Raw genomic sequence first — 12278 nt, 5'->3', positions numbered from 1 at the left:
CCTGTCTGGTGGCTGCATTATCTTGGTAAAGGAGAAATGCTTACTAACAGGGGTAGAAACACAGTTTTGCACAAAATATGAGCGAAATAAGGTTTTTGTGCATATGGAACATTTCTGAGATTTTATTTTTTTTAGCTAATGAATCATAGGACCAAAACTTTACATGTTGCGTTTGTATTTTTGTTCAGCGTAGTTCTAAGGGAAATGTCATAGACCATACACACAATCCTCCTTCATTTCAAGTGTGGTTATTGTCAACACCACATTTCAGGGTTCCAGGGAAATACATTTAGGCAAGAAGGAGTAATTTCGTAAGTTTATTTAATGAAGTTTAAAATTTATATATTTTTTATTTTACTCAGTTTGTTTCTTGAGTAAAGTCCTTAGTCAGTGAGTGGACTTAAGCATTAGGTGTGGTTGTTATGAATAAAGATGTAACTTTAAAACCATTGTTATGTCTTCGTTGTTACTGCCTGTAGTATGTCATATTCTGTATTATCCATGAACAAATGGAACTGTTGTGTATGCCGGTCACAGAGCTCCATATCTCTTTTTCTAAACTCTACACACATGCTGCCTTCAGAAAGTATTCATACCCCTTAACTTATGCCACATTGGTGTTACAGCCTGAATTCAAAATGGATTAAATGGCTTTACACACATTACTTCATCATTAAAACTTGTCTTCAGAAATGTTTGCAAATTTATTGGAAATTAAATACAGATATCACATTTACTGTACATAAGTATTCACACCCCTGAGTCAATACATGTTAAATTCACATTTGGCAGCGACTACATCTGTGTCTTTCTGGGTAAATCTAAGAGCTTTGCACACCTGGATTGTATGATATTTGCACATTAGTCTTAAATGATTCAAGCTCAGTCAAGTTGGTTGTTGATCATTGCTAGACAGCCATTTTCAGGTCTTGCCATATATTTTCAAGCCTATTTGAAGTGAAAACTGTAACTAGGCCACTCAGGAACATTTAATGTCTTGGTTAACAACTCCAGTGTAAATTTGGTATTGTGTTTTATCTTATTGTCCTGCTGAAAGGTGAATGTGTGTCCCAGTGACTAGAAAGCGTACTGAAGCAGGTTTCCTCTAGGATTTGTCCTGTGCGTAGGTTTATTCTGTTTTTTGTTTTCCCACCTAGTCCTTGCTGATGACCTGATGCAGCCACCACATGCTTGAAAATGTGACGCGTAGTACTTAGTGATGTGTTGGATTTGCCCCAAATATAACGCTTTGTATTCAGGACACAAAGTGAATTTCTTAGCCACATTTTTTACAGTTTTACTTTAGTGCCTTATTGCAAACAGGATGCATGCTTTGGAATATTTCCATTCTATACAGGCTTCCTTTTCATTCTGTCATTTAGGTTAGTATTGTGGAGTTACTATAATGTTGATCCATCCTCAGTTCTCGTATCACAGCCATTCAAATCTGTAACTGTTTTGAAGTCACTATTGGCCTCAAGGTGAAATCCCTGAATGGTTTCCTCCCTCTCCTGCAACCTAGGAAGGATGCCTGTATCTTTGTAGTGACTGGGTGTATTGATACATCATCCAAAGTGTAATTATTAACTTCACCATGCTTTTTGTGTTTTTACTATCTACCAATAGTTCCTTGCGAGGCATTGGAAAACCTCCCTGGTCTTTGTGGTTGAATCTGTTTGAAATTCACTGCTCGACTCCGTGACAGAATTTTATCTGTGGCGTACCAATATGAGGGAGTCACGAAACACTATTATTGCACACAGTGAGTCACATAAGTTGCATGGACATGTTAAGCACATTGGCTCGCAGTCGACGTTCTAATACATCCCAAAGGTGTTCGGTGGGGTCAAATTCTTCACACCAATCTCGACAGTCCATTTCTGTATGGACCTGACTTATTGCACGGGGGCATTGTCATGCTGAAACAGGAAAGGGCCTTTCCCGAACTGTTGCCATAAACTTGGAAGCACAGAATCGTCTAGAATGTCATTGTATGCTGTAGCGTTAAGATTTCCCTTCACTGAAACTAAGGGTCCTAGCCCAAACCATTATTCCTCCTCCACCACACTTTACAGTGGGCACTATTCAGTGGGGCAGGTAGCGTCTCCTGGCATCCACCAAATCCAGATTCGTCTGTTGGACTGCCAGGTGGTGAAGTGTGATTCATCACTGCAGAGAACGCGTTTCCGCTGCTCCGGAGGCCAATGGCGGTGAGCTTTACACCGATGCTTCGCATTGCTCATGGTGATCTTAGGCTTGTGTACGGCCACGGAAACCCATTTCATGAAGCTCCCAACAAACAATTATTGTGCTAACGTTGCTTCCAGAGGCAGTTTTGAACTCGGTTGTGAGTGTTGCAACTGAGGCCGCTGTTGCCCTTAGACATTTCCACTTCACAATAACAGCACTTACAGTTGACCGGGCAGCTCTAGCAGGACAGAAATTTGTCGAATGAACTGACTTGTTGGAAAGGTGGCATCCTATGACTGCCACGTTGAAATTCACTGAGCTTTTCAGTAAGGCCATTCTACTGCCATTGTTTGTCTATGGAGATTGTTTGGCTGTGAGCACCAATTTATTCTCCTGTCAGTGTGGCTGAAATAGCAGAATCCACTCATTTGAAAGTGTGTCCACATACTTTTGGATATATAGTGTAATTAACTTTGACATTATGGTCAGATTTTTGTTTTATTATTAGTATTATCTACACAACAGTATGAAACACAATCTACATATACTATCTATACAACATGGTATGAACACAAGCTACACCCCTCCCTCTCTCTCCTATCCCCTCCATCTCTCTGCCCTCCTTTACCTCAACCAGATTCCGATACCTTTCCATTCCTTTCACATCTCCATATGGTGCTTAGTGGCTATGGGTTGATTTTTAGGAATTGAAGACAGGAAAAGAGGTGCTTAGCGGGAACCCTTGCCTCAACCATAACCCTAGCTTTATGTCCACATCCCGGGTCAACCCTAACCCTAGCTTTGTCCACATTCCGGTTCTGCCCTAACCCTAGCTTCAAGGCAATATCCCGGTTCAACCCTAACCCTAGCTTCATGACCACATGGTTCAACCCTAACCCTAGCTTCATGACCACATGGTTCAACCCTAATCCTAGTCTCAACCCTAACCCTAGCTTCATGACCACATGGTTCAACCCTAATCCTACTCTCAACTCTAACCCTAACATTGTCTGTGAACGCAGTTACAACAGTCTCTCTGGTCAAGGCCTGCATGTTTCTTTACACAAACACAGGGCTATCTGACATCTGATAGGGTGGACAGAACTGTGTGTGAGCTCGACACAAAGTACTACTGATACTATGTCCTAATATTCTACAAGCCCTCTTCTTTCCATTCCCTCATGAGCACTGATACTTAAGGACTAAAGACCAGATAAAATAGTTTTTATGCTAATTTCCTAAATCAGTGATCACGTCTCTTTCATAGAGTGAATTGAGCCTAGCCTGCAATACCATGAGTGTGGCCTGCAATACCCCTGTCTTCCAGCAGAGTGTACCAACTTGTGTTTCCTACCCCTGCTCTGGATAGGATTGGGTTTTGGCTAATCTGATTTTAAATCCGTTGTTAGGTGGATTTGCAGAGGGAGATTTTCCAGGCTGACAGAAGTGCTGACCACATCTCAGGGTTTATATTCTCAGGTGACCATCTCAGACAGCAGCTGCTCAAGAGTGACCTCAATATTATCTGAAGGCTTTGTCTATAGCCTATCCCTCTCCCTTCATAACAATGGGTTTTACATGCCTGTTTCCACTGGCTGTTACCTGGTACTTATCAGGAAACTATGCAAACACACACAAACAGTAGAGCTTGTAAAACAGTTTGGGTTTTATTCACCATAAAACAAGAATTCTGTAGAATATTTGGCCTGGATATTTTTGGTCCCCTTGTGGTTCCATCACCACTCAAACAAACAAACCAATAGTGTTGTAAACATTTCGTGAATCTGTAAAACAGTGTGGGTTCCTGAGAGAAGAGTACACTTGTTCACACATCAACTGTATTTTTAGTTGAAGTCGGAAGTTTACATACACCTTAGCGAAATACATTTAAACTCAGTTCTTTACAATTCCTGATATTTAATCCTAGAAAAATGCCCTGTCGTAGGTCAGTTAGGATCCCCACTTTATTTTAAGAATTTAAAATGTCACAAGGTCCTTTGCTGTTGTTCTGGGATTGATTTGCACTTTTCACACCAAAGTACGTTCATCTCTAGGAGACAGAAGGCGTCTCCTTCCTGAGGGTTATGACGGCTGCGTGGTACCATGGTGTTTATACCTGCGTACTATTGTTTGTACAGATAAACGTGATACCTTCAGGCATTTGGAAATTGCTCACAAGGATAAACCAGACTTGTGGAGGTCTACAATTCTTTTTGCTGAGGTCTTGGCTGATTTCTTTTGATTTTCCCATGATGTCAAACAAAGGGTCACTGAGTTTGAAGGTAGGCCTTGAAATACATCCACAGGTACACCTCCAATTGACTGAAATTATGTCAATTAGCCTATCAGATGCTTCTAAAGCCATGACATCATTTTCTGGAATTGTCCAAGCTGTTTAAAGGCACAGTCAACTTAGTTTATGTAAACTTCCGACCCACTGGAATTGTGATACAGTGAAATAATCTGTCTGTAAACAATTGTTGAAAAATGACTTCTGTCATGCACAAAGTAGATGTCCTAACCGACCTGCCAAAACTATAGTTTGTTAACAAGACATTTGTGGAGTGGTTGAAAAATGAGTTTTAATGACTCCAACCTAAGTGTATGTAAACTTCTGACTTCAACTGTATAAGCAGAGTGTTTAGAGAGTTTCCACCAGTGAACACTTTGAGGAGATGGGGCAAAGTGTTAGTGTTAGCGATATGTCTGGGGGCGAGTCCAAAAATGCACTTTGTCATTTCCAAGTTAAGATTACCTTCCACTGGGAAGCATTTCAGTGTTACACTCCTGCATAGCCCGCTCCATTTATTTACAGAAATTATTATTTGGCCAATCACTGCCCCCTGGTAACGCCACAGCAACTGATCACCATGGCTATTAGACACACTTGAAGATTGCACTTAAAGCTTCCTGTCCTGTCCTTGGGGTTGTTACCGTGAAATGATCTTCTCTTCAATCCCTACCATAATAATATAATATCAGTGCTTTCCAGTTGCTGTTTATGTTCATACCTCCAGCTATTTTCATCCAATTATTTTCTATTAAATGTCTGAACCAAGTTACATGGAATAGTTCCTTACTCTTCTGACCTCTGTTCTGTCATCGAAGTACACGTTTGTATTGTATTAAGCACTCTGATCTGAGGTCAGTGTAGCAATATGTAGATCTCATTCATAACATGCAAACATTTCAGGATATTGTTCCAGTTTCCCCCCCCACTTCCAGATAATGAGCTCTATTCAATCCGTATCATGGAAGTGATGCAAAAGCAATGTTCTCGTATTAGCAGAGGCTGCATTCACGGTAAACACTGCATATGTCGGCTCAATCGGAAATGACCTTAAAATGTATATCGCTTAAGCCCTTAAGTGTCACATCACAATAGTGTAGCGTTGGGATATTTCTTTCAGACATTGAAAACCATTTCATTCACATTCTCTTAATATGTCTACTTTAGTAGAAAATAAAAAGTGATTCAAAAAAGCCACCTTTATATCTCTTATTGAAAATACCTGATGAAAGGGAAAGGGGGATACCTAGTCAGGTGTACAGCAGAATGCATTCAACTGAAATGTCTTCCACATTTAACCCAACCCCTCTGAATCAGAGAGGTGTGGAGCTGCTGCCATAATCCACATCCACGTCTTCGGCGCCCGGGAACAGTGGGTTAACTGCCTTGCTCAGGGGCAGAATGACAGATTTTTACCTTGTCAGCTTGGGGATTCGATCCAGCAACCTTTCGGTTACTGGCCCAATCTATATGCAAAATACATTCACAGAATTAAAAAAGCTTTCAAAAAGCCAATATAAACATACCATGGTGCCTATCTAAAAAGAAACTACTATTGCTCAGACAAATGCCATTGCTTATAAAATAAAGCTTATGTTTAGCTTTGGCGGTAAATCAGTTTGACATGCTGGTAGGCTTACTCAATGGTTTTATAGGCTACGCAATATTGTAACCCTTCTTATTTGTCCCATTCAAACCCTTCCCCGACGCTTATTGTGTCATCATTTTAGGCAAGAAAGTTTCCATTTGTGATGCGTCAGATATCAGTGAAACGTTATCTGTAGTCAGTCATATGGGTTTGTAACCTGGGTAAGTGCCAGGTAATACAGAAATCACCCTATTAAAATACTGATGATTTTGTGAAGGAAATGCATGACAAAATAAAGCGCTGTCACTTTTACTCCAAAGAAAGCGAAATAAATACGAAAATAAGTTAACATCAATCATTTCAAGTATCCAACCCCCTCTGAACACTATCTACTGGCCTGGCAACAGTGGAGGAAAGGGTGGAGTGACATCACTTCCTCTTGTGGTGTCATTTCCTCTTCCCGACAGCCAGGTGCCGTCTCGTGGCCACCTCTACCCTCCTCCTCTCTGCCTCCTCCGCTCTCTTCCTCTCCTCCTTCAGTTCTTTATACCTCCACTTTGGGAGCTGCAGGAAGTTGCCCCCGCCGTCTTTAAAGCTGCTCTTCCTGCGGACTCTCTCAGGTTCATAGGTGGGCGTTGGGGCCTTAGTGATTCTCACCTTGGGAATGGACAGCCCTGGTCGTACACTACTACGTCTCACCATACCCAGGGGCAGCAGGCTAGCTCTACGCAGGGCCACCGAGGAAACGGACCCAGACACTGTACCCAGGTTAGGGTTAGTCGTGGTGGGGCTTTTGTTCTGCGGCGGGAGGCTGGACCGCCGATCCTTTGGGGGTTTAGGCACCAGAGTGACCCGTGAATTCTGGAAGAGTTTGCGGTGGTCGTCGAGCCTCTCAGGGTTCTGGGTTTTCAGTTCTTTGGCCCGTTGGCGTCGGAGGATCTCTGGGACGGAGTAACGACGTTTACCCACGCAGGGCGGGCTTGACGGACACACCTAGAGAGTAAGAACAAAGGTATACATAAGGAGGGGGAGGGATCAATGAGAACATAAAGCCAGAGAGAGGGAGCGACAAAGACAGAAAGGTTAAATAGTAGAAAGTGAAAAAGATGAAAAGAGGAAGGAAGAAGAAACAGAAGTTTCTAACTCACGGTGGTACACGCCACTGCCACAAAGGGGCTCCCTAGGGCTGTTGTCACGGTGACTAGGTGATCTAAGACTCCTCCGTCGTCAGGCTCTGTGATGTTAGCGAATGTCAGAGCATTCCGTATGGTGTCTGATATACGCTGCATACAGCCTCGAGGCTCCCGGGCCTTAGATACTAGAGACGCCAGCTGAGGCCACTCTGGACTGGAAAATAATACAATTACATGAATATAATGACTTAGCTAGTAATAGTGGTAGTACTCTATGAAGTATGTCAAGCTACACACAGCCTCCGGGGCATTAGCTATTAGAGAAACCAGCTGGGCCCACTCTGGACCATAACAATAATATCAGATTAGAAAATAATACGATTGGAAATATAACCATATCCAATTATATCGATGACATTATATCATGATAATAAGAATCATCACCACCACCAACAACATCCTCATCAATATCAGCATCATCCTCATCAACATCATCATCATTATCATCCTCATCAATATCACAATTATCATCCTCATCACCATCATCATTATTATCATCCTCATCACCATCATTATCATCCTCATCAATATCACAATTATCATCCTCATCACCATCATCATTATTATCATCCTCATCACCATCATTATCATCCTCATCACCATCATCATTATTATCATCCTCATCAATATCACAATTATCATCCTCATCACCATCATCATTATTATCATCCTCATCACCATCATTATCATCCTCATCAATATCACCATCATTATTATCATCATCATCACCATCATCATCCTCATCACCATCATCATTATTATCATCCTCATCACCATCATCATTATTATCATCCTCATTATCATCCTCATCAATATCATCATCATTATTATCATCATCACCATCATCATCATTATCATCATCACCATCATCATTATTATCATCCTCATCACCATCATTATCATCCTCATCAATATCACCATCATTATTATCATCATCACCATCATTATCATCCTCATCAATATCACCATCATTATTATCATCATCACCATCATTATCATTATCATCATCACCATCATCATTATTGTCATCCTCATCACCATCATCATTATTATCATCCTCATCACCATCATCATTATTATCATCCTCATCACCATCATTATCATCCTCATCAATATCACCATCATTATTATCATCATCACCATCATCATTATCATCCTCACCATCATCATTATTGTCATCCTCATCATTCATCAACATTACTCATAAAGTTGAGTCTACCTGTAAGCGTCACACAGTTGATAAGGACAGGGTCGGGAGACGAGGCGTGTCATGGCCCAGGCGGTTTCGTAGCGTCCCGTGAAGAGCGCCCACTCTCTGGAGGTCAGCTTACGACCAAAGTCTCTCGTCTCCATGTCAGCTCCTTACAGAGGAGAGGAGGAGAAGGAAAGGCATGAGGAGAAAAATGTATGACGACATCCTGAAGATATCACCTTACTGGTGGTAGATGTTATTCATGCTAGAAGTTACTGTTTGAAGTTAAATATTGAAATATAAGTGAAAGTAAAGTAATTTGTTTGTGTCCATCTGTACCTGCTAGCATCAGGGCTCGTACACACTCCACCTTGCCCTGCATAGCAGCCTTCATCAGAGCAGTGAAGCCATGACAGTTCCTCCTCTCTATGTCCAGACCAGGGAAGTAGTTCAACAGGTAGTTACTGATCATTATGTGACCTGGAGGAAGGGAGGGAAAGGAGGGGAATGAGGGAGAGAGAGAGGAATGGGGGAAAGAGAGAGGAATGGGGGAAAGAGAGAGGAATGGGAGAAAGAGAGAGGAATGAAGGAAAGAGAGAGGAATGAGGGAAAGAGAGAGGAATGGGGGAAAGAGAGAGGAATGAGGGAAAGAGAGGGGAATGAGGGAGAGAGAGAGGAATGGGGGAAAGAGAGAGGAATGGGGGAAAGAGAGAGGAATGGGAGAAAGAGAGAGGAATGAGGGAAAGAGAGAGGAATGGGGGAAAGAGAGAGGAATGAGGGAAAGAGAGGGGAATGAGGGAGAGAGAGAGGAATGGGGGAAAGAGAGAGGAATGGGGGAAAGAGAGAGGAATGGGAGAAAGAGAGAGGAATGAGGGAAAGAGAGAGGAATGAGGGAAAGAGAGAGGAATGGGGGAAAGAGAGAGGAATGAGGGAAAGAGAGAGGAATGAGGGAATGGGGGAAAGAGCGAGAGATAAAGAGAGGGCTATGAACCTTTTTGAAGTGTGTGTGTGTGTACGCGCATGCGGGTGTAGGTGTGTGTGTGTGTCCTACCTGCCTGGGCAGCGGTGATGAGGGCAGTGTTCCCCTCCTTGTCCTGCCAGTTGACATCCAGGTGAGAACACTGGGCCAGCGCTATGACAACATCAACGTAACCCTGGTAACACGCCACCATCAGCCCCGTCTGAGGGAGAGCGAGAGAGAGATGGGGGGAAAGATAGAGAGGAAGGGGAGAGAGAGTGAGAGAGATGGGGAGACAGAGAGAGGAGAGAGAAAGAGAGAGCGAGAGATGGGGAGAGAGGGGGAGGGGAGAGAAAGAGAGAGCGATGGGGGAGAGAGATAGAGAGAGAGAGAAATAGCGAGAGCGATGGGGAGAGAGAGGCAATAGAGAGAGGGGGGAAGAGAAAGAGAGAGGGGGGGGGAGAGCGTGAAAGAGAGCGAGAGAGAGAAAGAGAGCGCAGGAGAGAGAGTTGGGGAGACAGAGAGAGAGAGAGGGGGAGAGAGAGAGGGGGAGAGAGAAAGAGAAAGAGATGGGGAGAGAAAGAGAGAGATAGAGATGGGGAGAGAGAGAGGGAGAGAGAGCGAGGGCGAGAGATGGGGAGAGTGAGATAGATAGAGAGGGGGGAAGAGTGAGAGCGTGAAAGAGAGGGGGGGGGAGAGAGAGATGGGGAGAGAGAGAAGGTGGGGAGATAGAGCGAGAGAGAGATGGGGAGAGAGAGAGGGTGGGGAGAAAGAGCAAGAGAGAGAGATGGGGAGAGAGAGAGGATGGGGAGAAAGAGCGAGAGAGAGAGATGGGGAGAGAGTGGGGAGAAAGAGAGAGAGAGATGGGGAGAGAGAGAGGGTGGGGAGAAAGAGCGAGAGAGAGAGATGGGGAGAGAGAGAGAGGGTTTGGAGAAAGAGAGAGAGAGAGAGGGGTAGAGAGAGAGAGAGAGAGAGAGAGAGAGCAGGGGAGAGAGAGAGCAGGGGGAGGGAGGGTGAGAGAGAGAGAGAGCAGGGGGGAGGGAGGGTGAGATCGAGAGAGAGCAGGGGAGAGAGAGAGCAGGGGGAGGGAGGGAGAGAGAGAGAGAGAGAGCAGGGGGGAGAGAGAGAGAGAGAGAGAGACTGTTTAGTCTCAGAACAAGTGTCTCACTGTTCTGTCTTCTACTAAATACAACTCTGTTTCTCCCTCCTACCCTCTCTACCTGTAGCACTGAGGTGACTACTCCTGTTCCGGGAAGGCCACTGTGTGTGTGTGTATGTCTGTTTGTGTGTGTGTGTTTGAGCCTCCATGTCTTTCTGCAAGTGAAACTTAGTTGATGTACAGGCCCATCTAGCTGACAGAGCCAAAATCCGCCACACACTATGGAATGTATGAAGATGGCTGAATGAGAAGTTCAGTTCTGCTGCCTAACTGGGAAACATATGATATCCGAGCCAGTGTCATGGAGGTTAGACGACAACAGGAGGCCTGTATGCATGGTCCAAAACCAATATCATTCAGTAAATATTACAGAAGTTTTGTTTGCTATTAAAACAGAACTTTGATCCTTGTGGAAAATTCCTTTTTCTGATGTGCCGTGTTTTTGGAATGCCAGTGCAACCTGTGTGTGTGTGTGTGTGTGTGTGTGTGTGTGTGTGTGTGTGTGCGTGTGCGTGCATGTGTGAGTGCGTGCGTGCATGCGTGCGTGTATGTGTGTACACAGCTTGGAATCTCCTGTAAATGTCCCAGTGTTTTCCGGAAGGCCAACACTTCATCAGCCAAAAAACAAGCAACTTTAATGCCAGAGAGAGAGGAAGGAGAGAGGGGAAGGAGAGAGAGGGGAAGGAGAGAGAGGGGAAGGAGAGAGAGGGGAAGGAGAGAGGGGAAGGAGAGAGAGGGGAAAGAGAGAGAGGGGAAGGAGAGAGGGGAAGGAGAGAGAGGGGAAGGAGAGGGGGGGAAGGAGAGAGCGAGGAAGGAGAGAGGGGAAGGAGAGAGAGGGGAAGGAGAGAGAGGGGAAGGAGAGAGGGGGGAAGGAGAGAGAGGGGAAGGAGAGAGGGGAAGGAGAGATAGGGGAAGGAGAGATAGGGGAAGGAGAGAGAGGGGAAGGAGAGAGAGGGGAAGGAAAGAGAGGGGAAGGAGAGAGAGGGGGAAGGAGAGAGGGGAAGGAGAGAGAGGGGAAGGAGAGAGAGAGGAATGAGAGAGGGGAAGGAGAGAGAGGGGAAGGAGAGAGGGGAAGAAGAGAGAGGGGAAGGAGAGAGAGGGGAAGGAGAGAGGGGAAGGAGAGAGAGGGGAAGGAGAGAGAGAGGAATGAGAGAGGGGAAGGAGAGAGGGGAAGGAGAGATAGGGGAAGGAGAGAGAGGGGAAGGAAAGAGAGGGGGAGGAGAGAGAGGGGGAAGGAGAGAGGGGAAGGAGAGAGCGGGGAAGGAGAGAGAGAGGAAGGAGAGAGGGGAAGGAGAGAGAGGGGAAGGAGAGAGAGGGAAAGGAGAGAGAGGGGAAGGAGAGAGGGGAAGGAGAGAGAGGGGAAGGAGAGAGAGAGGAATGAGAGAGGGGAAGGAGAGAGGGGAAGGAAAGAGAGGGTAAGGAGAGAGAGGGGAAGGAGAGAGGCGAAGGAGAGAGAGGGGAAGGAGAGAGAGGGGAAGGAGAGAGGCGAAGGAGAGAGAGGGGAAGGAGAGAGAGGGGAAGGAGAGAGGGGAAGGAGAGAGAGGGGAAGGAGAGAGGGGAAGGAGAGAGAGGGGAAGGCGAGAGAGGGGAAGGAGAAAGGGGAAGGAGAGAGAGGGGAAGGAGAGAGAGGGGAAGGAGAGAGAGGGGAAGGAGAGAGAGAGGAAGGAGAGAGGGGAAGGAGAGAGAGGGGAAGGAGAGAGGGGAAGGA

General features: G+C 45.0%; 1 protein-coding gene across 1 annotated transcript in view; it reads right to left on the bottom strand.

The window, feature by feature from the left end:
• Positions 1-4731: 4731 nt before the first annotated feature.
• Positions 4732-12278, bottom strand: part of ankrd33ba (ankyrin repeat domain 33ba) — a 22558-nt gene continuing 15011 nt past the window's right edge. The window contains exons 2-6 of the mRNA XM_036935118.1: positions 9505-9634; positions 8793-8933; positions 8481-8622; positions 7217-7415; positions 4732-7061 (exon numbers count right to left, since the gene is read on the bottom strand). Of these exons, the coding sequence (XP_036791013.1) occupies positions 6516-7061; positions 7217-7415; positions 8481-8622; positions 8793-8933; positions 9505-9634 (1158 nt within the window). The 3' untranslated portion in view covers positions 4732-6515. The remainder of the gene's footprint in view (positions 7062-7216; positions 7416-8480; positions 8623-8792; positions 8934-9504; positions 9635-12278) is intronic.

Source organism: Oncorhynchus mykiss, chromosome 11 (assembly GCF_013265735.2).
Source record: "Oncorhynchus mykiss isolate Arlee chromosome 11, USDA_OmykA_1.1, whole genome shotgun sequence".
Classification (NCBI taxonomy): Eukaryota; Metazoa; Chordata; class Actinopteri; order Salmoniformes; family Salmonidae; genus Oncorhynchus; species Oncorhynchus mykiss.
Note: the sequence above shows the minus strand (reverse complement) of the source record. Positions and strands in the feature narration are given on the sequence as shown.